This window comes from Aythya marila (genome assembly GCF_965140915.1).
Source record: "Aythya marila genome assembly, chromosome: 6".
Taxonomy (NCBI): domain Eukaryota; kingdom Metazoa; phylum Chordata; class Aves; order Anseriformes; family Anatidae; genus Aythya; species Aythya marila.
The window spans coordinates 33,787,537-33,812,966 of NC_139047.1; the positions used below are offsets into that span (position 1 = coordinate 33,787,537).

Sequence of the window (25,430 nt, forward strand, 5' to 3'; positions counted from 1 at the left end):
CTGCTACAGAAAGGTGTAACAGCCTCATTCCAAGCAGCAGCCTTGCATGATGCAGGAGAACCTGCTCCTATCCTGTGCAAGGCTGATGAAGGACAAATGCTGAGCAAATTGAGGTGCACTGCTCACAGTGGTGCCATCAGGGACCATATTCATTGCCTACAATTCCTACAGATTCCCATTCAGATCAGGTAAGGATTCTTATTCATGGCCTGGAGGTGTCCTATTTTGTTTTAAACACAAAGGAAATCAGTGAAATTTACACAAGGTGTAAATGAGGATAGGGATTCCTTGCTACAATTATGCTAGTAATAAAACAGTAATTATATTGCATTCAGTTGCAAAATGAAATGACAGCTTGCTTCCTGCTTTTTCTCTATTCTATAATTAACAGATTTTCAATTACTACCTCATCAAGATCTTTTCCAAGTGAGATCACAAGGACAGCCAAACACAGGCACTCCCTGGCATTGTTCTGGTTCTGCTGTGGACCTATCTTCACCCAAAATGTCTCCTGGCAATAAATCTCGATGACAAAAGTTTAGGATAAAATTATCTTCTTGGATGTATTTTGTGCCTCTTCTTCTCACCAACCCCACTGGTGCAGCCTGCTCTTATTCTTCCAGTGATTTCACTGGATTAGTGTGGATAAATGATATCCATGCAAAATTTGTAATGGCCATATAATTTTTTAGGCAAATACTTTAAATTACAGCAAATGTTGCACATTTGCAGCCCATTTCCATGGCTTCTGGGGGCTATCTGTATCTGGCTAACATTGTATTTTCCTTACACTGTAAAACTACATTATTCTGCTACCTGTGATCTTTCCTTGAATATTTATATCAGAAAGATCTGCAAAGAAATTTGCTTTATGTGATGTGGTTAGGTAGTACCCAGCACAAGTGAACTGAGAGTGGCTCACCAATAAGTAAGCAACAATATTGGCACTTGGATATGCCTCTAAGAAATTTCCAGAGATATTTGTTTTGTTTTCTCTTGCAGTTGGTTAAACCTAAACTTCAACCCGCTTCTTCCCTGCATCTCATTTTTTTTGGTACATTTTGCTGCAGGCACTTCTCATGCCTTCAGATAGATATTTTTGCAGCAACTTCATTAATAATTCAGAAATATTAAACTGGCATTTTTAAGAACAGCAACAAGAGTACTCAAACATCCACATACTGTGATTTTTCTCCCTCCGTAGGCCTTTAGGATTTTGACCTGTGGCGATGCCCCAGTGCTGCGGATGGCGAGCTGTGGCCTAGTTTCCTGAGAATGGCCATTGCAGGAGTCCAGCATGACGACGTCGTCCCCCTCTCGTGCAGCCACCCCACAGTTGCAGGCCGTGGCGGATCGGAGGCCTCCACAGTCCCACTGCCGAACGTGCACTTCGAACGCCCGCGATGTGCTCTGGCACAAAAGGAAGGTGCCGATTTTGTAATTATCGTAACGCCTAAATGATGACAAACAAAACCAGGATTTAGAGACCCAATGCATCCACCCAGAGTGACTGTCTGTGCCCCTCCGGCATCGTGGCTGGCTTGGAAGAAGGGGAAGATCCAGGTGCAGGGAAGCATTTCTCCAGCACCATAAGCAAGCGGTAGCTGTCACCATTATTAGCTGGGAGTGCAAAAGAATTCATGTGAAAATCTGGTCGCTGTCTGCGAGCTGCTGCTATGGCAACGGGCATGGATAAAAAGGATAAACATTTGATAAAAGCAAACGGGAAGAAGTCCCTGCCTCCAGGCCTTAATAAATATGTTTTGGTTCTAACTGGATGCTTTACAGCATGATATTCTTCAAAGCAAAATCAGTGCTCAGATAACCTCTTCTGTGACTAATCACCAACTTTTACAAGTCTGACTGTGGCTGGGCAAATATTTCATGTGAAAAACTGGGCTTCTACTGAAAACCCATTAAAACAAAGTTGCTTCCTCCCCAACAATTTCATAGTAAGCATACCTTCTGCTCTAAATGGATCGTCAATCGGAGCACTGCTGTGTGTGGAACAATTCAGTACTTCCATTCTTCTCCGTACAAAAAATCCTTGCTCCATGTGAGGCCACGGGCAAAATAATTTTGGATGTGTTTCCCTTGGCCAAGGCCAGATCCAAATCCTCATGACCACAGAAAGTGCTAGTAGGTTTTCCAAACTAGGGACCTGCAAAATCCTTTTCCTCTACTTGTTCAGGTCTTTCTCCTTACACCAGAGCAGATTTTATTTTATTTATTTATTTATTTATACTCTAGTTTATTTCCTGATGTATAAAGTTAAAGAAAGCAGTAGCTGCATATTTTATATATGTTGCTGGAGATTTCTGCATACAAGCCAGAAGCTAACATCTTTAAAAGCAGTGGATTCTTCTTCCTTTACAGGCACTGCATTTATTTTTAAACATGATTTTTAGGAAATTAAGCATAATGGAAACTAAGCCATAAGCTTATAATAATAAGCATTATTGTTTTCTACAGTAAAAAGGAAAATGCAAAAAGGAACATACAAAAAAATAAAATCAACCACTAAACTAAGTAACAGGATTATTTTTAAGCAGTGTCATAAAAACATCGATGTTTTTGCATTCTGTTAATGTGTTCTATACAGGCGAGAAAATAATTTGTTTCATTTTGGCTCAAGAACAAAGAAATTTTAATATGTATATATCTGCATTTTATTTCTCTCCAGAAGAAAATCCATAGAAAAATATGTAGCTTAAAACACAGCAAGAATTTAAACTCCAACTGCTTTTCTCTGCAAGAAACCACGTTTGACATTATACTTCATCTTAAAAAAACTTAGTGAAGTTGGCCATAAAACGATATCATTTTGAATGCTTTTGTCTCATCTTATTTTCTAATCAGGTATATAAATCCTAAGTGTGCAGTGCAGATGCTGCTGCTCAGACTGATTAGAACTAAGGACAACAGAAAAAAAAAAAAAGTTAGTCTCTTAACATCAAGAACTAATTCTGTTTGGACCTCTACACAGAGAAGACTGAGGAGCCAGGAAATTTAATGAGAGTGACCTTCCACAGTTCCCTTCAACGGACCTTTCAACAGGAAGAGCCTAGCAGGAAAGGTATTTAGAGAGGCTGATGGAACATAATGCCTCAAAATGGCTGTATCCAGACTAATCAGGTGTGTCTGGTAAATAAGACTGTATTAGCATACACATATAAATATCATTCCAGCAATGGGAGTTTAATAAGCACTGCTTAATAAGCATTGACAGTGGACTGAATCCAGCTCTCTTGGAAGTCACTTAGCGTCCTTCAATTAAGTCATGACATAGATTGCATGGCACATAACAAACAGTAACGTGTCTAAATTGAAGCTTTCAGCTGCCTTTGAATTACACGAATGGGTAATTGAATGTAATCAGGTAAATTTTTGTGATGTTTATACAACTGTAATTGTGATAATGATTCTTTGGACAACATTTGAGAAATCAGGTTGCAGCCTTGTGAAACTAAAAGCACAAAGGAATGTTACTGGGGCTCTTGCAAGAGGGAGCTCTGCATATTCTTTGTGAACAGACACTACAAACTGTGTCAGAATTGCTCTCCATTGTAAATTACCCCATTCTGCTTCCCTGTCTATGGCAATGAGTGTAGTGGATGTAAAGTATGTACTCTCCCCATGTATGTGTTCGGGTTGTTTTTCAAGGACTGCATCAAATTCTTGTCCCAGCGTGAAGTCATAGCTCAAGTTGTGCTCTAAATGTGAGAATTATAATATGCTCATAAGTCTTTTGATATGACAATAAGATGCTATAGGAATCATTTCTCTTGGTTCACGATAAATGAGGGACAGAAGGAAATAGAAAAATCCTCACTTCCAGTAACGTTAAAATAACTAATGCAATGTGCTTAATATTCACCAAGCTACCTTTTTATTAATTTTTATTATTCACTAATTATTGTGACTGTTCCTACAGTTTTTCTATCACAGTTCTGTCACCAAATCATTTATTTTTCTTGTGTTCCTCTGAGCTCCCTCTTTCCTTATGAGTGAAAACTCTTTTATACTAGTTGTGACCCTAGGAAGAAGCGGGTGATGCTGAAGGATGTTCTCTGGTTTCAGAGTACTCATTACTAAGGAGCAGCTCTGTTATTCTCAAAGAGTAAAGCTGCTGGGTTATGTTCAGCAGCCAGTGTATGCTTGGGGATGTGTAAATTTCTACAGACTATCAAGAAAGAACAGCCCTCTGGGAGGGCTGCTCATGCCCAGGACTTAGTTGTGGGCTGCCGTGATGAATGCCATTAAAACCAACCACAAGCATGAAGTTTTGCAAGCTGGGGATTTTGTCACTCTGCAGGAAATAGTGCCATTCCCCCTGCAATAATATTGATGGATGGATTGATGTAAATTTTTGAGAAAGCTCAAAAAAAAAAAAAAAGTAAAATGGAAAATAACGTGAATGATATATATAGTTCACCAATCAAGAAGTATTTCCCTTTTTATATTTCACCTTAAAAGGATATTCTCCACATTTAGTTTTAAGCTAATACTTCATGTTTAAGAACCTACAATTTATGTCATGAAAAGCTTTTATATTTATAATGTGCCATAACTAATAATGAGGGGTATACTTTTGCTTTACCAGGCTTTCACATTTGTTTAATTTAGAAGCTACTTTGCTATAAAAGGAAGAGCTCTCTCTGGATTTTAGCTAGTATAATTAATGCCGTTTTACATCGATGCACCAATATACATAAATTGATTGTGCTTACGCTGTAAAATACAACACATTCTTCTTTGATTTTCAGTCACTTCTTTTGGTCAAAAGACTAGAATGATTACAAGATAAATATTTCTACAGAAACATTAGCCAGAGGCATAGCAAAGGGGAGTGCTATCATTAGAAGTGTGTTAGGTATTTCAGTTATATAAAGAACAATGAGCTACCTCAGATGGGAGTTCACTATGTCAAATTAAACAAACAAACAAATTAATTAATTAATAAAAACACATTGAAATTGAAAATATATCTATAATATATATATATATAATATATATATATAGAAGTTACAAAAGGAAGTATTATTGTGAAATCTCACAAAATAACTTACAATTTAGAAGTGACCATAGGAAAATTTTGCTGCCAAAAAGCACATCAATATCTTCTGGTCTTTTGTTTTTCATACCATTTTTCATTTTCTTCCACTTTAAAGCTGCTAAGTAAACTATTTATATTTTTTTTTAAGTTAAGCTAAACTTAACTTAAAAAGTTAAACTAAATTTTAATGAGCATTGTTTTTCATTTAAGTTTTCTATTTTTGTGTCTGCTTTCATGCTTGTTTGTCTCCATTGTGTATTTTTTCTTCTTTTCACCATTTTTAGTAGGAAAGTGAAAAAAGGTAAGCAAATCTAAGAAAGGTAGGAGTGTGTTTACGTGCATGCCTATTTGCATAGAAAACACTCCTACTGTTTTGCTCTTGGCAATGCTCCCCATCTTCAGACTTTCTTTTGCTTTCCTTATGACAGTTCTTTATACAGCCATCCCCAGGACTCCATGGCAAGAGGATGGAAAATGCACCACAGGGACAATTGACTACTACCTGTCCACGGCAGCTCTGCCTACAACATTTTGACCTTAGAGTCTGCTGTATCCTGGTAAGCTGACCTACAGGATTCTAGATAAAGTGGCGGAACAAATTGATTTCCTTGAGATATATTGCTTAATGGATGCTCTTCTGTTGATCTCAGAGGTAGTTTTGGTAGTTTCTTTATCAAGCTTTGTTTGCTGCCATCTTTGTAGCCATGCAGAGATGAGAAAAGGGTGTTTTCAATGTTTCCTCTCTCCCCTGTGTACTGTTCTTACCTGACCTGTGTCTACCAATCACTTAGAGGTGATATAGCTCCTGATGCTGAAAAGCATCCATTCATCCTATTTACCTATTGCTTCCTAGTCCCTAGGAGAAGTTTCTCTCTCTCTCTCTCTCTCTCTTTTTATTTTTTATTATTATTTTATTTTATTTTATCTTCCTTTTTTCAACGGTTGACAATCTGCAGATTGGTCTGAAACATTTTTTTTTTTTTATTGCAGAACTCTCATATGGTTTCTTGTGTCCACAGTTTGTGCAATTATTCCATATTCACAGTACCAAATGCACCCCACATTTCAAATACAGTTTCCCACCACATACCCTTTTATGAAACAGGGAAATGCTTCTATTGCATAACTCCGTGTCTACATCTGTATTTACCTTTATCTATAGGCTGTAGGTTTGTATCAATAGAAACACAGGAACTGCATTCCCCACTCCTTATATACAGAGCTTTAAAATCATTTGATAATATGTTAAAGTTTTTTTGGATAGACAGACAGAGAAGTTGCTTAACTGACATCTAATAGTGTAGCATAATCATTACAATAATTGAAAGAGAAATTATTTACAATAATAAATGGGAATATAAGTAGGAGTAATGGGACTGTGAAATGATGGGTAAGAAACTTGGCTGAATATCAAATGATATATCTTAGTGAAATAACCTGGTTATTGAGATGGCAAAAGCCCCATCACTTGGCTCATTTAAAGCTATACTGGACAGAGCAGTAATGAATGCCCACAGCGAAAAAACGTGAGGTTATCAAGGGGCCAGGTATTCCTGGGACTTTTCTGTTTCAGAGTTGTGTGACTCAGAGGCATGGTGCCACAGAAGGACAGGCATTTCCAAACTGCTTGTGTTTAAATGGAATTGTAAATTGCTTAGAATTAGAAGTATTTCCATGTGCTGTAAGTAACAGAGCTCCAAAATGAGTTACTGAAATAAAATTTCTCTGTTTTATTTTAGACCTTTTGCCCATGGAAGCTATGTAAAATTGTTCTACATGGCTGATAGTATTCCCCCATTCCAAAAAGCCATTTTCAGTAATTTATGACTTCCTAAATACAACAAGCTGTCAGGTCCCTGTCCAGCCTTGGCCCTAAATCAGAACAGAATATTTTAAAACATAAATATACAAAGAGTTTTTAAATAATATTCTGATCTCATGTAATACACAGAGTCGAAATAATGGTGAATACCAAGAGGCACATAAATGTCTGTGTACCACTTTTTCTTCCCCATTTTCTTTATACTGAGAAGCCAAACTTGCACGAAATAAGTGCTTGAACACATTGGAGATGGCATACAGCAAAAGGAGGAGGGAAACTAGAAAGTCCCAGGTGTGCAGAGCTAATCTCCTAGCTCAGACTACCCAGTTTATGCAACATCTTTATTTGAGGCAGATGTGTAGCCTTTAACAGAGCCACTGCCTTTCTCACTCATTTCATCGAGAGATTTCTGCAGTTTTGACGTCATTTCAGAGTTCATGTTCTGACAAATATATGCTTCTGCCTCCAGAGCATGCTGGATTGAAATTGGGACATTAGGATATCGAAATTAGAATATCACGCCTGCCGAGCCCCTGTGGACGATATGCTCATAAAGTCATTATCTGTGCCATTAGGAGGTTAACGGCAGAATGACAAAACTGGAATGTGATCTGAAATATTAGTAACTTTACTTCAAACATACCAGATATAAACTTTAAAAACTGTCTGTTGTATTTCATAGCTAGGGTAGAGTGCAGGTTTCCAAACATAAAGATACCACGTTTGGATCACTAAGTTTTTAAGCAATTATGTAGGAGCACATCTGTACATTATAGGAGGATGAACAACTTCAGTTTTGCAATATTTTTGCATACTTTCCCTGAAATTTGCCAGTCATAATTTCTGGACTTCTTTTGCCTGAGACAGCAGAACCATTTTTATCATGTTTTGGTTGTGATTATGACTGTCAGCTCCATGCAGAGATATAGCCATGAGTAAACTAGACCTGGAAGTAGATAGGAGAATGCAAGAGCATATTTGGGCTGAATGAATTTGTGTCAGGTATTACTAAACTGTCAGGAACAACATGGGCTATTTGCACAAGATGTGCTTCTACAGGGACAAGATGGCTCACCTGGGTGGAACTGGGGTGTCTCTAACACCACGCCACATGACATAGAAACCCTCTCAAAGTCATTAATGTTGGTTTTGTTTGAAGAAAATTTTGGAGTCTGACCTTGAGCTTGTAAAAATAAAAACCTCTCAAAACCTCTCAAAACCGTTGCAGGTTCAAAATGAATCCTTTTCCCATCCTTTTGTTAAAATGAATATAAACAGCTGGAAGGAAAACATGTATGTTACTCAGGCACTACATTAATCATTATAAGCAAACTAGTACAATGCTTTTTTGGTATTCTAATGTAAAGCCAAATGCATGCTATATCCAGAAACTGAAAACTGCAGTAATCGAGCCAAATTATTTCAAAGTAGAATACTCACCATCCATCAAATGTGATAATGTGTGGATCAGTGAAAGAGTAGCAGTTCCCTGTTGGGAGGTCTCGAACTGTGACCTAGTTAAAATGAAATGCGTAATGAATACAGTCTACACAGCAGTTTTTCTTCATTACCGCTCCTCACAAAACATTAGGGGCAGGATTCATGTGTCAAGTACAAACTAAAATCTGACTTCTAAAACATAATTGTGGATGGGTACAAAATAGGCTTTGCTTTCAAACAACTGAGTTTAATCCCATGCAATATGGGAGTTCAAAGTGCTTCTATTCTACCAGATGTAATGCACTGTGTAGCTGGTAAAAAGCAAACCTTTTGTATTAAACTTCTTTGCTAAGAAGTAGATCATTCACTGAAATTATCAAGAGAGTAGAGTGCTCATTAAATTGTACTAATTTTAATGCCTAAAGGATTGTATAAGGTATGCTGTAATTAAGTAGCATTAGCATATTTTAGCAGTAGTCACTGTCTGTCCCCTAGCTTGACCTTAAATTTCCTGATACAGCATGTGAATGTCTGATTTGTAAATTTTATGTGAACATTATCAATTGGGTACTGGTGACAAGGACACAAATTAAGCTGGTGGAGCTGTCTGCTTTTGGCACATGAATGAAAGAGGAAAGGATTTACTAGAGCAACAAGGATCATCAGCTTTGGCTCTTGTTACTTGGAAATAAACCAGGTCACAGACAAGGTCTAAGACTCTGGTGACCTGCAAGGAGCAGATATACCTGTGAAAGCCAGAAGTCATGAAATCCCCTTGGGAGTTGCAAGACCTGAATCTCAGGCCCTACTGGGCCTGTACTTCCTCTGCCTCTCAAGATGGCTCCTTGTCATGGCTGTGTACTCTGCTATCCAACCCTCAGAAATGCAAGACTGGGGTGTGCAGCGATTTGCAATACAAAGGGCTCCCAGTCACACTGGTGGGCATGACGAAGTATTATGATTTTTCCATATCCAGCCTGTAGGGCTGATTTCTTGGCCAGGGCTGTTAATTCCTTGCGTGCTTTTTGCCCATGAGAAATCCAAAGGTGCAATTCAGTTAGTTCTGCCACCATCTGCACAGCAGGGAAGAAGAATGACCACTATATTCTTGTATATTATTTCAGCGACAAAGCAGAATTTAGCTTTTAGGAACAGTGGAGAAATTAAATAAATGAATAAGAGGGTGAAGATAAAACCACAGTACTTGATAAAATTCCTCACCCAAGGCAACACATCATCTGTATTTCAAAATGTCCCTCAACCATCACACAGAGACATTGCTTAGACACCCACAGGTGTCTGGCATCCCAGACTATTAAAGTGATTGTCTGGAGGAATGAAGAACTTAACACCTCTTTGAACAGCTTTTTGATCTGAGGTCAATCGTATCATTTGTGTTTACCAGAGTGATGTAAAGAAGTATCTCTGAATTTTCCCATTTTCTCCATGGCCACAACCTTTTCTGCTCTGCTGTTTTCTTGCATGGTGCTGGCAAAGGATGCAAGTCTCAGTTATAGGCAGCCCTAGTGTACTGAAGAAATCAATTTTTTCAGGTGTCTGAATTTGTCAGAATGTTCTGCCCACCATGTCTGTTCAATTTTCAGATAAATCAAAAATATTTGAGCAAGTCTGAAGGACTATAGACTATGCGGATTTTAATGTATGGATTTCTCCTTTATATGTTGCAGGAGCAGTTTTACATTAATGCCTCTAATTAACTGCAAAGCAGCAATGGGGAAATGGGGGGAATAGAAGGTAATGTCTATTATGTTTTCATAGATCAAGTTTTAACTGAGATAGATTGAATTTATTATTAAAATTGATTAATTCCATTTCACATTTGATACATTTTCATATTTTAATGGAAGCATTCATAGTTTCCAAGAAAAAAATATGAATATGTGTGTGTACTACATTGAATTATCTGCAATTTCTGATTTAAGAATCTTAAAAAGTATAAGGAAAGCCTGTGTTGGAGAAGGAAGGAAATAAACACATGCTAGACATTTTACATTTGAAGGCAAAAATTCTTTTGGTCCAATTTAATCTTATCCTACCATGAGTAAATCCACCAGAATCAGGACAGTGAACTTACAGATTTAGCTGGGAGCTTGTTTTCAGTTACTTTAAATGCTCCAGCTTAGATGTTCCAACTGCTCTGAGAGTTTTAGCTGAGTCAAATCTGTCTTCTTGCTTATTCCCCCAGGTGGTGGGATTTTGGCTTTCAGACCTCCCAGCTGAAGCTCTGAACCAGCTCCACAGCCAGCAGGCCAGCTCCTGCTCACCATGCTGCCTGGGCCAGGCTTCCTGCAGGGACAGTGTGGCTAGCCTCCCTGATTGATTCCCATTATCTTTACTTTGGATGCTCTGTACTACGATAAATGAAGAGACAAAGCATCTGTGTTGTCAGAGGCATCCTAGAGATTCCTGGAACAGTCACATATTGAACACGGTGATGCTGAACCCTCCTTTTTCATTAGCAAGGTACAGCCTTTCCTCTGCTTTTCTCCAAACCGCTGGCTGGTTACACGTATAATCCATCTGTTGGCCTTACCAATGGACTAATTGAGAATGAAACCTAAATCTGTTAAAGCAAAAAGCTTCACTCTTAGTTTTCAGAGAGGCTGTTTTAGGTTACTGTGCGAACAGTGGTCCACAGGTTTTTATAAGATTAAGGTTTATCATTGCCTCATTTTCTCTGATGCTATACCTCCCATTTAAAATTGTCACATTTTCCATTTTAGGACCTAACCTTCACATCCTTTGGTGTGTGAGCCCTCCAAAGTGAATCTCTCCATCCGACTGGCTCAGCTCTGATGCGGCTGATGCGGTTCCCATCCTGAGCAAAGTCTGTCACGGCTGTCACCGTCAGCGTGGCTGCTGCACAGCTGCCCTCTGAGCAGGGCATTGGCACCAGGTCCACCTGGCATGCTGAAAGGGCGATGTCTGGCAGCCCTGGTAATTGCCTGTCTAAAATGAACAGGAACACTGAGTCTAACAAGAAATATCCAAACAATTATCAATCCCATCCAACACAAATACTTTACATTCCAGGACACACACCTGTTGAATTCAGAGAGGTTTTGCGTGAAGATGGTTGCAACTGACTCAGTCTGCCATCCTTTAGCACATATTTTTTTTCCCCTACAGTAGACAACTTACTGAAACTCATCAGTGCTTTTCTGTCCATGGGTGCTAATATTTCTGGAATGACAGTCTTATCTTTATGGGTCCGTGCCCAGGAAATGAAGATGAGTTGTTTTTGTGACAAAGAAAGAGATGAAACTGTGTTTCTGGAAAACATTTATCTTTCACTAGCTTTATTATAACAAGGTATCTGCTGGGAGTTATTTAATTTAAAGCATAGAGAATTTTTGATCTGGAAAGGGAATGTTCTCCAGTCAGTTTTTAGTGAACTTTGGATCCATCATAGGAAGATAAATGCAGCAGATTTGGAGAGCTTTCTCTGTTACTTACTTTTGGTTATACTGTGATGCTGTGCTTTACTTTCTAATCTGTAAAATAATGGGGTTGTGAGATAAATTCACTAAAAGATTGTGGAAAAGTAACAAGTTAATGATGATACTGGCTATGTAGGTATCTGTGATGGGTCGGGAAGTTAAGGATGGTGAATAAAATCAGTATGGCAATGGCAACCCAAGTTATTCATGAAGCTTTGCACATCATATATTTCCAAAAGGAACCTTTTCTAGTAGGGCTAGTAGTGTCCATTTCCCTTGAGGATTAACCCCCCATGCTTAAATCCCAGGTAAAAGACAAACCAATCTGCTTGATTTCTCTTACATTGACATTTACTATCATTTTTTATTTATGAACAGTGAATAATAATAGCATTTGGTTCTGATACAGCTGGTCTGCATATCAGATAGTGTCTATCTGCTCCTCAGGAGCAGACTAACCCTTCGTGAGTCCTTTGTTAGGTAAAGAATGAAATCATGACCCTACCAGGCCATCAGAATCCTGCTGCTGATTTCAGGACTCCTGGCATTTGTGCTAAGTGTTTAGCTTTCTCTCCCAGACCAATATTATCAGCAGATAAGAACAGTGTTATAGAAATGACGGCAATAGAATTAATCAGATATGAAAATAAGTGATTTCCATATAATTTTTCCCATTTGTAGAATTGCTTAATAATTTATAGTAGATGACATTCAGGTATTTTACAATGGTATTTCTAATGCAATCACATAATCAACATTTTATTCCTTATGGAAAAGACTCATAAAATGTAATTGAAATTAACCCTGTAGAGTTCTATAAGAATGGAACTGAAAAACCTACAACTGTTATTAGTACATCATCAGTCATTCCAAATCCTTAAAGGATGCCTTACATCTTATAGAAAAGTCCTGGTTTATTTTCAAGGTTTTTGATTCAATTAAATTGGAGGCTTCCATGAAGAATAGTTATTGCTATTACAGTCCCATGAGCTCTGCTCACAACCCAGAACAAAAGTTTAAAATCAAAGAAAATCATCTTGTCAAAATAGCAATGATAAACTTAACAGAAGCTGAACTCCAGTGGCTTTGCTGTGTCTTGGCATTCATTATGATATTGTCTGAACTTAGAGAGATATTTCTGTGCTTGTAATTAGCTTTCTTATCACTTATTCCCTACATAATTAACACAACAGCGTTGTCAGATGGACTCAGTCAGACAAGGAGCTTGTCGGTTAATTTGCTTGGTATAAACGAATCTCAGCTAAAATAGCTTTCATTTTCAATTTATAGCACTGTGACTGGCACTATGTTTTTCAGAAGCCCTCAGCATTCCTTCAGATAAAAAAATGGACCCTACTGACAATAAAGGCTGAAAACAAACCTATGGTTGTACAAACACCCAGCAGTAGGTACTCAACCTTAAGTACATATAGATATCTCAGTTGATCAATACTAGTTCAACTGCCATCTAAGGAAACAGCCTCAGGGTGGAGTAATCAAAGGTTAGAGTTGGTTATTAGTTTAAGCTACAGAAATGTGTTGATTAAAACTGTTGATTAAAACTGCCTCTGTAACAGCAAACTACTTCAAAGATTAGTTAATTGGTCAAATTTTGACTCCATCCTGGCAAATCTTGCCACCAACACATCATGCCCATTGACAATTTGAAAATAAATCTACTTCTGCAGATCTTGCCTCATCTTTTTCTTCCAGTAAAATGCATGTTGTGGGACTGGAGAAGACCATGGCAACAGGTCAACCTCATTCCAATCTATCTAACTCAAAAATTACCTTGGTAGTTTATGTGACTAATTCTCATTTGATCCCTGTCGGCTGTAGGTTTGGAGGTTGCTTGGAGGTTTCAGGGATATTCCACCACACACGAGCCTGCATTCTTAGCTACCTCAATATCTAAGAAAATCTGTTCCCATGAGCTCAGCAAATGTTTGCCTGATGGACTAGCAGAGACTGTAAGCCAAGAGCAATATGTAGAAGGGAACAGCACTGAGCCATGAAGAAATGCAAAGTACTCCATGTACGAGAGCCAACACAGCTGCTGGAACCATAAGGTGCCGTTCAGTTTAAGATCATTGTGTTATGATATCATTTGAATGACTTTTTTTTTTTTCTTCTGTCTGTGCTGGCTGAGGATGGAGAGAGAAAGGAGATGAATTCAGAAAAGGAAAAATATCAGGAACTATCTGGGCTTTGGCAGCTGTTTTTTTTTTTTTAATATTATTTTTATTTGATCTCTCTTTTTGTGCATTAATCCTATCTGTAAACATTTTTCTCACTGAATCACCCATGGAAGAAAAATAAACCCCTTGTTAGAAAAATGGTTGGATATTTTATTTGGTGCAAATGGTAAGTAAAACTCCATATAGGGCCCTTGGTTAAGCATGATATTCCACCAGATTAACCTAGGAAAGTATACACTGTTTAAAAGAGCAAGAGGATTTTCTAAGTGACATTGTCAGTGTTTCCAAGTTAAAAAAATAACTTTAGAAAGAGAATAATACATAATCATAAGAATTTTTTTTTTTCTTCTTTATTAAGACAGACAATAACTGTAAGGCAGAAAAGAGAAACATTTACTGAATAATTAATATGCAGGTGAGTTTCTTATTGATAATTGATAAAATTATTCTAGCTAAGGCCATTTCTGCTACCAAAAAAAAAAAAAAAGAAAAACAAACAAACAAGCAAGCAAACAAACAAACAAACAAACTTTAAATAGAATATTATGCTCCTGGAATTTTAAAAAAACATCTGCTCACAGGTATTTCACCCATAAATCTTCATGGACTATTGTTCAGGTTAAGACTAGCCAGATGTTTTTTGGTGTCAAATACCTGAGTGATATCATCATATCTTTTATTTTGCAAAGAAATATATGGCTTAGTTTGTTGAGCTTATAGGCTCTGCCCTCTTTAGTAATTTGAGGCTTATAATTTCACCTAGAATTCATTGTAATGAAAGTGCAGGAAAAAGTAATCACATTGATTTGATGCCAATATGTAAAACTCACCCAAATCCTCAGTACTTAGCTGTAACGTGATTTTACAGGAATCATCGTGCCCAGAACAGGTAATGGGCACAGTGCTCAGAATGGTCAAAACGTGTTCCTTGCCATCTTCTGCAATTTGTAACGATTCTGGTAAAAACTGGAAATAAAATAATACATTTTACATCATTTTGATAGATTAATAAGGCAATACTGATATTTCTGACATTTTGAGTGTTTTTAATTGATTATGAATCGATATAACTGCTTTTAAAATAATAATAATCTTTATAATAATAATTTCATAGAAATAATCTGCAAATTTCCAAAGGTAATTTTTTGTTAAAATATTTTAATGCTCTTCATAATTAAAAAAAAATGTTTGCAGTTGTCATAGATAGTGTCTAATTAATTCTCATCTCCTCATCTAAAAATAGGTTATTATTAAGCCGGAAAATAGTATACCACCATAGAATTTGTTCATTTTTAATATCCCTGGTTCCCATTCCAATGCACTGAGAGAAATACCAGTAGTATTTATAACCTAAAGTATGGCATTACCTCATGATCATGGACTCTATATTTGTACTCTGCCCCAGGTGCAAAGCTAGTGCAATTTTCACCCGATTCCTCTTCCCTGCTATGGTAGGAAGAAAGATTTCTCTATACATAATATATTGCAGCTTCAGTGCATGGGGGAGAGGATCTGGGGCTGGGCGGTCTCTGCATGGCTGTTCTGCTGGGGCAAGAGCAGAAACAGCACCCAGGGGCAGTCAGAAATAGGAATTTCCATTCTCTGGGAAATTTGGACATTGCCAAAAAAAAAAAAAAAGTAACAGTTTTTCCAATGTCACACAGAACAGGCATCCAGGTTTTTCAAAGCCCATTCTTGTAGGCATGAAACTTAGATGCTTAGAAGATCTCAAATTATCCCAGATGACAGTCACATCCTTGGGTAGGATTAGACCCAGGCTTTGCACTCAGTGTGATTTACCCTCAGCAACTTGATTTTTGTAGGGCCTGACCAGAAGGAGGAGATGGATAAAAATTCATACCAGTTTTCATTTTGTTCTGGTTTAGTTAGAAAAAAATTCTGCATCTTTGTAGGTGTGGCTGCCATTTATACATAACCACCAGAGTACTTTGGGGCGTATTTACTGGCAGATGTAGTTTCGCACATTCTTTATGCTGCATTAGTGTCAACACCTGCACACTCTGCTGATGGGTGCTTTAGGGCATTTTGCAAACAGACTGAAAGCCATATAATTTATTAAGACATTTTCACAAAGTGAGCATAAAAGCAGTGCTGGTTATGATGATCAAGGCCTATGTGTCTGTGCCTTGTTTGTCAGAGCGTGTCAGGTAATATATAAATATTCCCCAAGGAGACGCTGGAGAAGTCAGGAAATCGGGGCCACTGGCGTTACCTTAATCCCAGCGTAGAAACCTTTGCTCTCCTCAGGCAATGATTGCTGCTCAGGAGTGTCCCTTGCAAATGCAGTGACAGTACAAAAAACCTGCAGTAAATAAACAGTGTAAACAGTGTGTGCTGTAGCTTTTCTTGAACAAAAAAACAAATTAATAATACATCTTCCTGTTCCTCTGCATTGCTGTGCTTTTTCCCCCCCCCCCCCCTTTTTTTTTTTTATTTTTTTTTTTTATTTTTTAAACCATTGAAACGTATTTGGGGGGGGGGGGGGTTAGGTATTAAGAAAGTTTATGCATAAACCTCAAGATCTGAAAGAATTTTTGATGCATATAACAAGCAAAGAAACATGGCTTCTGTCTAAACAATTACTAACACTGAATGCTTACAGTGCATTTTCTTTTTTATTCTTCCAAACAACTTGTAAGGGTTAGTAATATTAACTCATTTTAATTAGGGAGAATTACACCGTTTATAGACATTGCTGTCAAGTTCAGGACATTGGCCCTTGGGATCCCAGACTTCAGAGTGCCTGATGGATTGAATAACATGTTTTTAAGTTGTTTTTTAATTTAAATTAGTTTGACAGTCATCCAGCCTCAGAAAAAGTGTCAGCAATATAAGAAGCTCCATTTTTCTTATTGCATTATAAAAGATGATGCAGATGTGCCTGAAAGGTTTATAGTATAAAAAAAATATAATAAAAAAATACCCCCAAACAAAAAAAAAACACCAGACATAATGTACCATGCCATTTATGTTTTATTCCTAGAACAGTCACGCAACCTTTATCTCTGCTGAGCCCGCACACCATCTGCCATCTTAATGTTTCATTGCTTTCACAAAACCCAAACTGCTAACATCATTTCTAGGATCATAAGATTAAACTACAGAATTTTTCCTTAAAGCAAACTACAGCCAGCTCTGAAACTGCAGCTCTCATTTTTTGGGGGCCTTTTTCTCGGAAATGGAGTAACAGCTTGTGCCATAGTAAATCAATTCCAATCGGTCAGATGGCATATTTATAGCTGCTGCCTTTTTGAAGCCTCAAGTGACCCATGAAGAGGAAGCAGACCGATCTGATTTACTTTTCGTGGTGAGGAGCTTCTCCAGACAGATTCTATGGCTCCCAGTGTCTCTCACTGGCCGGCTCAAGTACTACTTTCATGACCAGTGCCAGCAAAACCAGCTCAAAGAAACAGGGTTTTTTCAGATTCATGTGGTCCTGTGGACATGAGCTGCCTACTGCTCTGGAGTATTTCCTTCACCACCCAAAAGCCCTGTTCGTTACCACCTTATGGTTTTCCAAGCTGGAGGAAAAGCAACATGGGCCTCAGAGATCTCTCAAGGTTAAAATCCCTCAGAAACATTGTTAACTAATTTGCCTCCAAAGGAGAGAAATTTGTGTTCTCCAGGTAATGATAAAAAATATAAAATAGTAAGAAAAATAATAAAAACAAATCCCATACAGAGCTCAGTAAGCAAATCCACTGCACCTGCACTGCAGATATTATATTTATGCTTGGTGGGCTGTTTGCATTTTTCTGCTTCAATGATTTTTACCCAAATCATTCAGATGGAGCAGCAGGGCTGCTCACAAGGATGTGTCCCATCTCCCAGGGATCTGCCCCAAAATAACACCCTGAAGCACATGGGAACCCAGCTCCATTCCCTGCACACACTGTGTTTTCTCCTGTTGTAGAAAAGAGGTATATTTTATTGATAACACCAAAATGGAAAATTACTCTGTAAAGACATGCTGAGAAGATTTTCAGTCCATTACAGTTCTACCTCCAGCATGTATGGAGATTAGCACAAGCTTTCCCAAGTCTCAGTGTTCAGGCACCCGTCACAAGTTACATTTCACTCCTGTCTTTCCTATCGCTCCTCTCCTTGTAGTGCCTTTACATTGTTAGGTGCACACTTCGCTTCACAACCAGCCGACGTGTTCATCGGCTACCGAGCTACAGGTTGACAGTTTGTCACATCATTATTATCATAGTCACTGCAAGGAGATTTTTATTTATTTATTTATTTATTTATTTGCCTTCAACTAAATACTTGCTCTTTTTCTCTAGTTCAGTAGTCAACATTTCTTTCTCTTCTTTCCCTCCCCCTTCTACAGATGCTGCCTTTTTAAAGCAAAGAGATAAAAGCAATACTGACAGGAGTGTGCTGTCAGTTATTTGCAGAAATGTCTCCTTTCCTGTGTTTTGGAGCAGGTTTATGCCTTTAAGTGGCCTCTATCAGATCTCTTCCCACTTCACTGTGAACCCAGGGAGCAGCACATTGAGTGAAAAGCAGAATTCAGTCATTGATTTGGTGGAGGTCGGGCAACTTGGGAAGTGATTTGGGAGAGTATTTTAATTCTGGAACATGTCACCGTCTTTGGCAAATTCTCTCCAAATGACTTGCACATCAAAATACTTTTTTGAGAGTTCCCAGAGACTAAATCTGTCGTCCCTCCCCTTCCCCCCCACCCCCAAATGCATTATTTGTACTCATTTTCAAACAGAAAAGAAAAAAGAAAACCCTCCAGTTTCACCATTTTCCACACCCCTAATTACTTCTGAATGCAGCATGGAGATCATTTGCGATAGCTTGAGCATGTGGTGAGAGACACGGGAATGAGGGCAGGGACAGAAAAGCTCAAATAAAGCTGCATTCATGCGTGTTTCCACCTTCAAAGGCAGCAAGCGGGGGAGCGGGGGGGGGGGGGGGGGGGGGGCATTTCCCAGCACATCCAGAAGCATACCCTTCATCTGCATCATCTGAAGGCACTGCACATATCCTATGGCCAAGCAGCTTCAGAAGGCTCTGGGTTACAATCCTTCCTTGAATCCAAAGGATAATTTTTTGGAAGTCACTGTGCCCTGAGTAGCTTACCCACCTCGGGCAGTTCTGATGCTAAGGGTGGTTGGACTGGGCTTGAGCAAGGGGTTGGGTTCCTGGAGGCACCTGGAGGTGCCTGTTTTTGTGATCAGCACCCATCCCTGCTCATCAGTCACTGATCTGTGAGGGCTCCCAGGTTTGCAAGACAATTTGTTCTTTTTGGGAATCTTCAGAAAGGCTGATCTCAGTTATACACTTCTCAAAGCACTAGCAAATAAGTTGCCACCATCCTTCCCAGCCACGTCCCGGGGCAGTGCCACGTGTCCCCAAAATGAGGAAACTGCCAGGTTGGAGCATTGGGCTGGGACCATCCATCAGAACTGCTTACCTACCTCACCTAAACACACAGCAGGGAAAATAAACAATGTTCATGGCAGCTCCTGGCTGCAGTCCTGCCTCCTACCCTTCTGCAGCTTGTGCCCCAGGAGTTGGGATACCCCTTGGGAAGGGCAGGACATGCATCTGGTGCATAAGGTAGCACTTTGGGGTGCCTGCTCTTGCCTATTCTCTGGGCAGGGAAGTCTGCATGCTTCCACTAAGATGCAGGAGCCTAACTGTGGCTGATTCACTCTATTAACTCCAAGACTTGGAGCTGCCAGAAGGCAGGCAGGGGCTGCAAGGGTAAGAGTCACTTGGGCACACTGATGGCTTGCAGGTGAAGGGTTTGGCAGGGAATCAATCATGCCAGGTGAAAGGGTATCTTGTGATGGCAGGGAAGGCCCCCCCTGCTGTATCCTCCTCAATTAAACACTAATAGGCTGGGGTTAGAGAAGCCTGAAGGAGGGGTCCTGCTGGGAAACGTGCGCAGGAGGAGTTGTGGTGCACAGCCTGTGTGAGAAGAGCAAGGGAAGAGCAGAGCTGAAGGCAGGTGCTCCTAGGAAAGCTGGAGAAGTGGGGAGTTTAGCTCCCAGAAATGATCTGGCTGTACTTATTTGCAGAAAGGGGAAGGAACAAAGTCTGTGGACATGGTCTCCAAAAGGGTTAGTGGGAAGGGACAAGTAGGGAGAACCTAACATTGAGTTAATTAATAAAGTAGCCCTTAAGGCTTTTGGACACAAATTGTACCCTGAAGAGGGCTGTTGCTGTAGAAGGGAAGGAGAACAGTGAGACCTGACCCATGGGAGGTCCCGCTTGAGTTGCACAGCTGTGGGCTATCCATAATCAGGCAGCTCTTTCCAGTGGGAAATGACCAAACAGTATGTGGAGGCTAACTGCAGATACTTCATCTACTAAGGAAATAAATCTTCCCAGGGTAGAAGTGAGGCATCTTATCAGCTGCAGAGCTTTGCTCATCACTGTCTGCCCCTTTCTGCATTAAAAACTCATTTTGAGTCCACCTGGAGCTCTGTGTTCTGCAGGGATGCTCCTCATTCTCTGTCTGAAGTTTCAGAAAGAAATTTTAAACTTAGGTATAACATACAAATAGGCATTTCTTCCTATTTCTGTTGTTTCCCATGTCAAGTCCAATGGCTGGGATAGAATTGATGTTTAAGCAGTAGGAAATTTCACTCCTCTTCCCTTGAGAGTGAAAATTAGCTCTTTTATATATTGAAGCACTCATTTACAGTCTTTTTGGCTGGAGTTATTCTTGTGGTGTTTCAGAGTGCCTCACAAAATGGCCACTTTTAGCAGGCAGCTTAGAAAGGCCAGTTTTACTTACACATTTTTATTTTACAATGTGCATCATAGTTTATGTATGGTAACAATTGCTCCTCACCATATGAACTTTGGGATTGCTGTGCAGAGCAAAATCTCCACGGTTTTCTTCTGAACACCTTTCTTAGCATAACTCATTACTCACAGTGTGCTGCTATAATTTATAGATGGCTGTGCCTCGAGGAATGAAATGACCTCTGTCACCATCGCATAAATAAGGCTTAGGAATGCCAGGATTTTCATATCAGATGGAGTAGGCTTCTTTCAGTGTTCATATAGAAATAGCGACATATTATAGATTTATTTAAGGCTGCAATAGTTTCATGAACATTATGCTGCCAACATTACTGTCTGAAATAACAAAATTGGAACCCAAAGATGTAGGAGAAAAGCACACATGATAACTATTAAAAAATAACTGGCTGTTTAGTCAATATGAGTTCAGAAATGTTGGCCAGTAAATCTCTACTCTTCTCTAAGGTTTGACTGCATATTAGAATATATTGATAGGTATAATATTATGTGACTAACCTATTACTTGGGGACTTTCTGGTGGATAAAAAAAAATAGAGTAGATATCAATCACCTAAATAGTGATTAAAAGAAAATAAGTTTGCTTGGCTGTAGTGTTTTATCAAGAAATGAACAGAGAAGATGCCGATTTCAGGTGAGGTTTAAAAATAATACAGCTCCCAGTATTCACCTACAAAAATGTTGAAGTCAAATTCGGACTATGCACAGGTAGGTGAAAGGCAGGTTAAATTAAAGTAGTTTGGTAAATGCTGCAACTTCTGCATCTTGGGGGAGCAATTCTTCCCTGAATCACACCCACGCACCCGGTGGTGTGCAGCCACAGGAATGGAGATGGGGAAAGAGAGCTGGGACTCTCTCTTTCTTGTTCATTGTCTACTCTCTAATATGTCTCTGTCACTAGAGATCCGGTCTCCATTTAAAGCTGCTTGTGAAAAACTCCTTGCAGTTGTATCTTGCTTGGGCCCAGGAGGTTGAGAAGTATGTCTGCACAGCTGAGTTTGGTCCTCAGGGTCTGCTTCTACTTTTAATAGCAACCCCTTCCCTTTGTGTTAGTCCTGTTTATTGTCATGTTTATTGAGTTGCTTCAGGTTTACACCTCTGGGAGTGAAAGGAGTGTTCCCTGCTTTGTGACTGTTATCAGAAACCCAGATTGGGATGGCAAGCACAGTACTATGCTTTTTTAATCCTTATTCTGTAGAAATGAATTCCCAGCTACATCTGAGGCTTTGTAGCTTGGGTTTCACCAGTGATGATTTACGGATAATTATAATTAGTCAAATAGGCTGTGAAGACCTTTAAAAAATTTTAGCATGGAAAAGAATGTTTTAGTCTCACTAAACCTGCTAAATTAAACATGTGGATTTCAGTAGAGGACAAAGAAGGGCTTACTGAAAACTTAATATAATAAAAATGGTCTTATAAAGATTTGGTGGTGTGACTAGTTAACAGAGCTGTGTTTTCTCTGAATCCCTCAGGATTGTTAAATCTAGATTTGAAGTGATTACAAGTGAAATTATTTTGATGAAAATATCTCTTTGTAACACAAGCTTGTCTTGAAAGCTGGCAGAATTGTCTGCTTCATGTTATGTTATAAATGAGGGCAGCATCAGTCAGATTCTGAACTCTTGAGGCATAATTATGAGGAGAAATGAGAAAAAAAAATACTATCTAGATTGTGCTACTGTTATAGATGATTCATCTTTTCAAGAACTTGAAAAAGCTTATTCGTGTTTCTTAAATATCTCAAAGAGAAGCTGCAAAATGCCAAGACTATTTCCAACCTACTTTTAACACAAGGCCATTATCCCTGTTTATTCTTTCAGTTCGTTGTAGCATCACTAATGGCTCTCTGCCTATAAAAGTTATGAACCTAATTTAACTTTAAAAGTCTTGTTTCTGTACCATGAAAGGCCATGAATTCATACACAAGTCAATTTTTTTCACATCTTGTATTGGCTTCTGTTTTGTTGTTGTTGTTGAAGCTAGATCTGTGTTGCTGTGTAAGCCATCAAATACACTTCTTAAAGATTGTTTTGTAATGAACTCTATCTTTCAGTATGCTATTGAACCAAGAATTTGGAATCAGAGAGGCAGAACACCATGAAAAGGACCATAAAATAAACCTCCCTCTATTTTAAAATGTACCATCTTTCTCTACTGTGAAAAGATGTTATTGTGTCTCTGGTCCATGAGTATAAAAATTACTGAGTGCATATAGCTGAATCTGCCTCTACTGCAAATTCTCACTGCTGCAAGGTACGAAACATACTACTCAAAAGCTGGCTCAGGCACATGTACCTACTACTCATACTAACTTTATGGCACTGAAGCTGTAATGGAAGTGTAAATATTCAAGTTGCCTTTAGAAAATAGTAAAATGGACAGCTTCCAGGAATGCTGTGCAATCCAAAGAAATGTTACAGGTCCTGAATCTGGTAAATGCTATTTAATCCTGTTTCAAAACAGGCCCCAGTTTCAGTACTTTTTTCTACATTAGACGTTAAGTGTAACAAGCGTGGAGCAGCACTAGGGAAAAAAATAAATAAAAGCCAACCAAACAAAAATAAAACCAGTGATTTCAGAAGGGATTTGACCCCCCTGGGGTCCTGACCACATGTTGCTCTGGGCATTACCGTGTCTCCCAGTTGGACATTTTCACCGCTCATCTCCAAGAAAGAAAAAGCCTGCGGGGTGGTGTCATGCCGGATCTGCTCTCGTGTACTGGGGGTGACCAGGCGTGACCAGACCACCGTGTACTGCATCAACGGCCTGGAGCTGGGGGGAGCCCAGGTGCATTTCAAGTGAGCATGACCTTGCACGAGCTCGGGAGTTATCGCTGGCTGCAAAGTCAAGCTTGGGAGGTTTTCTGAAAGACAAAAAAACAGAAGAAGGATGTAGCACAAAATGCTATTTTTAATGCTACAATCATTCTCTCAACGGGAAGATTTCAATATAACTAAACCTGGGAGAAATACCACATTTTCTGTTCTTGTGATTTGATTATTAACTATGTAAGCAAGGAATTATATTTCATATGAAGTGTGAAAATAGCTAATTTGGTACTGACTACCCATTGCTATAATATTAGACATGGGATTTTTTATTTTTCAGTCAGAGAAATGTTATTGAAATGAAGTGCATGGATTAATACAAATTAATTACACTGGCAAAGGCTGCCAGCTTTGCATTCCCCAGAAGCAAAGCCTTCTGATCTGAGTTCTGCAGTTAAGTATGGAAGAGACATGAGAACAAATGATGCTGCAGAGGTAAACGCAAATAGCACCCAACCCATATCACCATGCTGTGAAAATCCTTCCCAGGCTGTGCTGGGACGTTCCTAGGATGACCCTGCTACATATAGTCCTGCTCTGCCCAGAATAATACCACTGCTCTAAAAATACAACCTGCTTTCTGTAGGCTTCAACTAATAATGAAGTCCGAAACTTTTCTTCCTCTTAAATTCACTTGGAAAGGAGAAACAAAAAGATGTATAATACTGTAGGGCGATGTTCTTTCATCTCTAGAGACCCGGGCTCAAACAGAACAAGAAGCTGGTTCAGATGCTTTGAAAGGATATATTAAGAAACTTTTTTCAGGAGTGTAGAAAATATTATGGAAGCTCAAGAGAGTAAGGTCTGAGGCTATTCTGGCAGAATGAAGAACCAATATGTTAACATCTGTCCGGGGCAAATAACAAGAGGTAAGAAAAAGAAACAAGTTACTTAAAATATGAATAAGTGCTGGTTGTTTATATCCTTTACTCTTTTGTTTCTAGGGGAAGCTGCCTCAAACTATGACTCACATCAGGACTTTTTGCAGGAAATTCTTCCAGAAGGACAAAGTTTAGTGATCAGCTTGCAGGAGGACATGAGCAGAATTGCAAGCACGTACGCTGCTCGTCCCAGTGACATCCTTTCTGCCAAACTGTGAGGCATGCAATCTGTTTTGTTCTGAAGCTAGGAAGTGCCGACAGGTGTCGTGCTCCCCAGCCTCCCTGTGGATGGGATGGGGCCGCAGGACATCAAGTCCCACCAAGGGAGACCCTACGGTTCCTGCTGGACCCATCCCTGAGGCTGCATAGAGGCTGCTGTGGTCCAGTGTTCACAGCTGGATTTCAGACAGTGAGTTAACATGCCCTGAGGGGGAAAAAAAAAAAAAAAAAAAAAAAAAAATCATCTTTAAGTGTTTTCCATCCAAAGAATAATACCGCTAAAACCTCCCAAAATCAAGAAGGTGAGGACTCAACAGAGGTGAACCTCGCTTAAATGCCTGGAAAAAAAAAAAAAAGGAGAAAGCTTCAACAGCACTAGTAAGTAAAAGGAAGAAGGTCATTGGTTTGGGATAGATGGGAATGGATAAACTTTCTTTTATGAAAAATACAGGTGGATTTACATTATTGAATAGGTATGGATCAACAGAAAGGACAAAATTAATCACCCAAAAGGTATTGGAAAAAAAAATCCTTCAAACAAAGGTGGAAGAAAGCTGTAAATTAAGAAAGCCAATCTTACTGAAAATGATGGTATTCAGATAAAAAAATCATTTCTGAGAAAGAATCGTGGAAATTAAAGAGCAGTTTCATTTACTTTCATGCCTATTTGTTATTTCAAAATAATAAATTAATCCCACTTTCTTTGAGC

The 25,430-nt window shown here is 39.0% G+C and overlaps 1 protein-coding gene across 1 annotated transcript in view; it reads right to left on the reverse strand.

The window, feature by feature from the left end:
* The window catches only part of LOC309879768 (von Willebrand factor D and EGF domain-containing protein-like), a gene marked incomplete at its 3' end in the record, with an annotated part of 170,210 nt that overhangs the window by 96,428 nt on the left and 48,352 nt on the right, over positions 1-25,430 (reverse strand). The window contains exons 4-9 of the mRNA XM_082763946.1: positions 23,424-23,656; positions 16,211-16,300; positions 14,808-14,943; positions 11,071-11,288; positions 8,319-8,392; positions 1,183-1,453 (exon numbers count right to left, since the gene is read on the reverse strand). Coding sequence (XP_082620072.1) covers positions 1,183-1,453; positions 8,319-8,392; positions 11,071-11,288; positions 14,808-14,943; positions 16,211-16,300; positions 23,424-23,656 — 1,022 coding nt within the window. The remainder of the gene's footprint in view (positions 1-1,182; positions 1,454-8,318; positions 8,393-11,070; positions 11,289-14,807; positions 14,944-16,210; positions 16,301-23,423; positions 23,657-25,430) is intronic.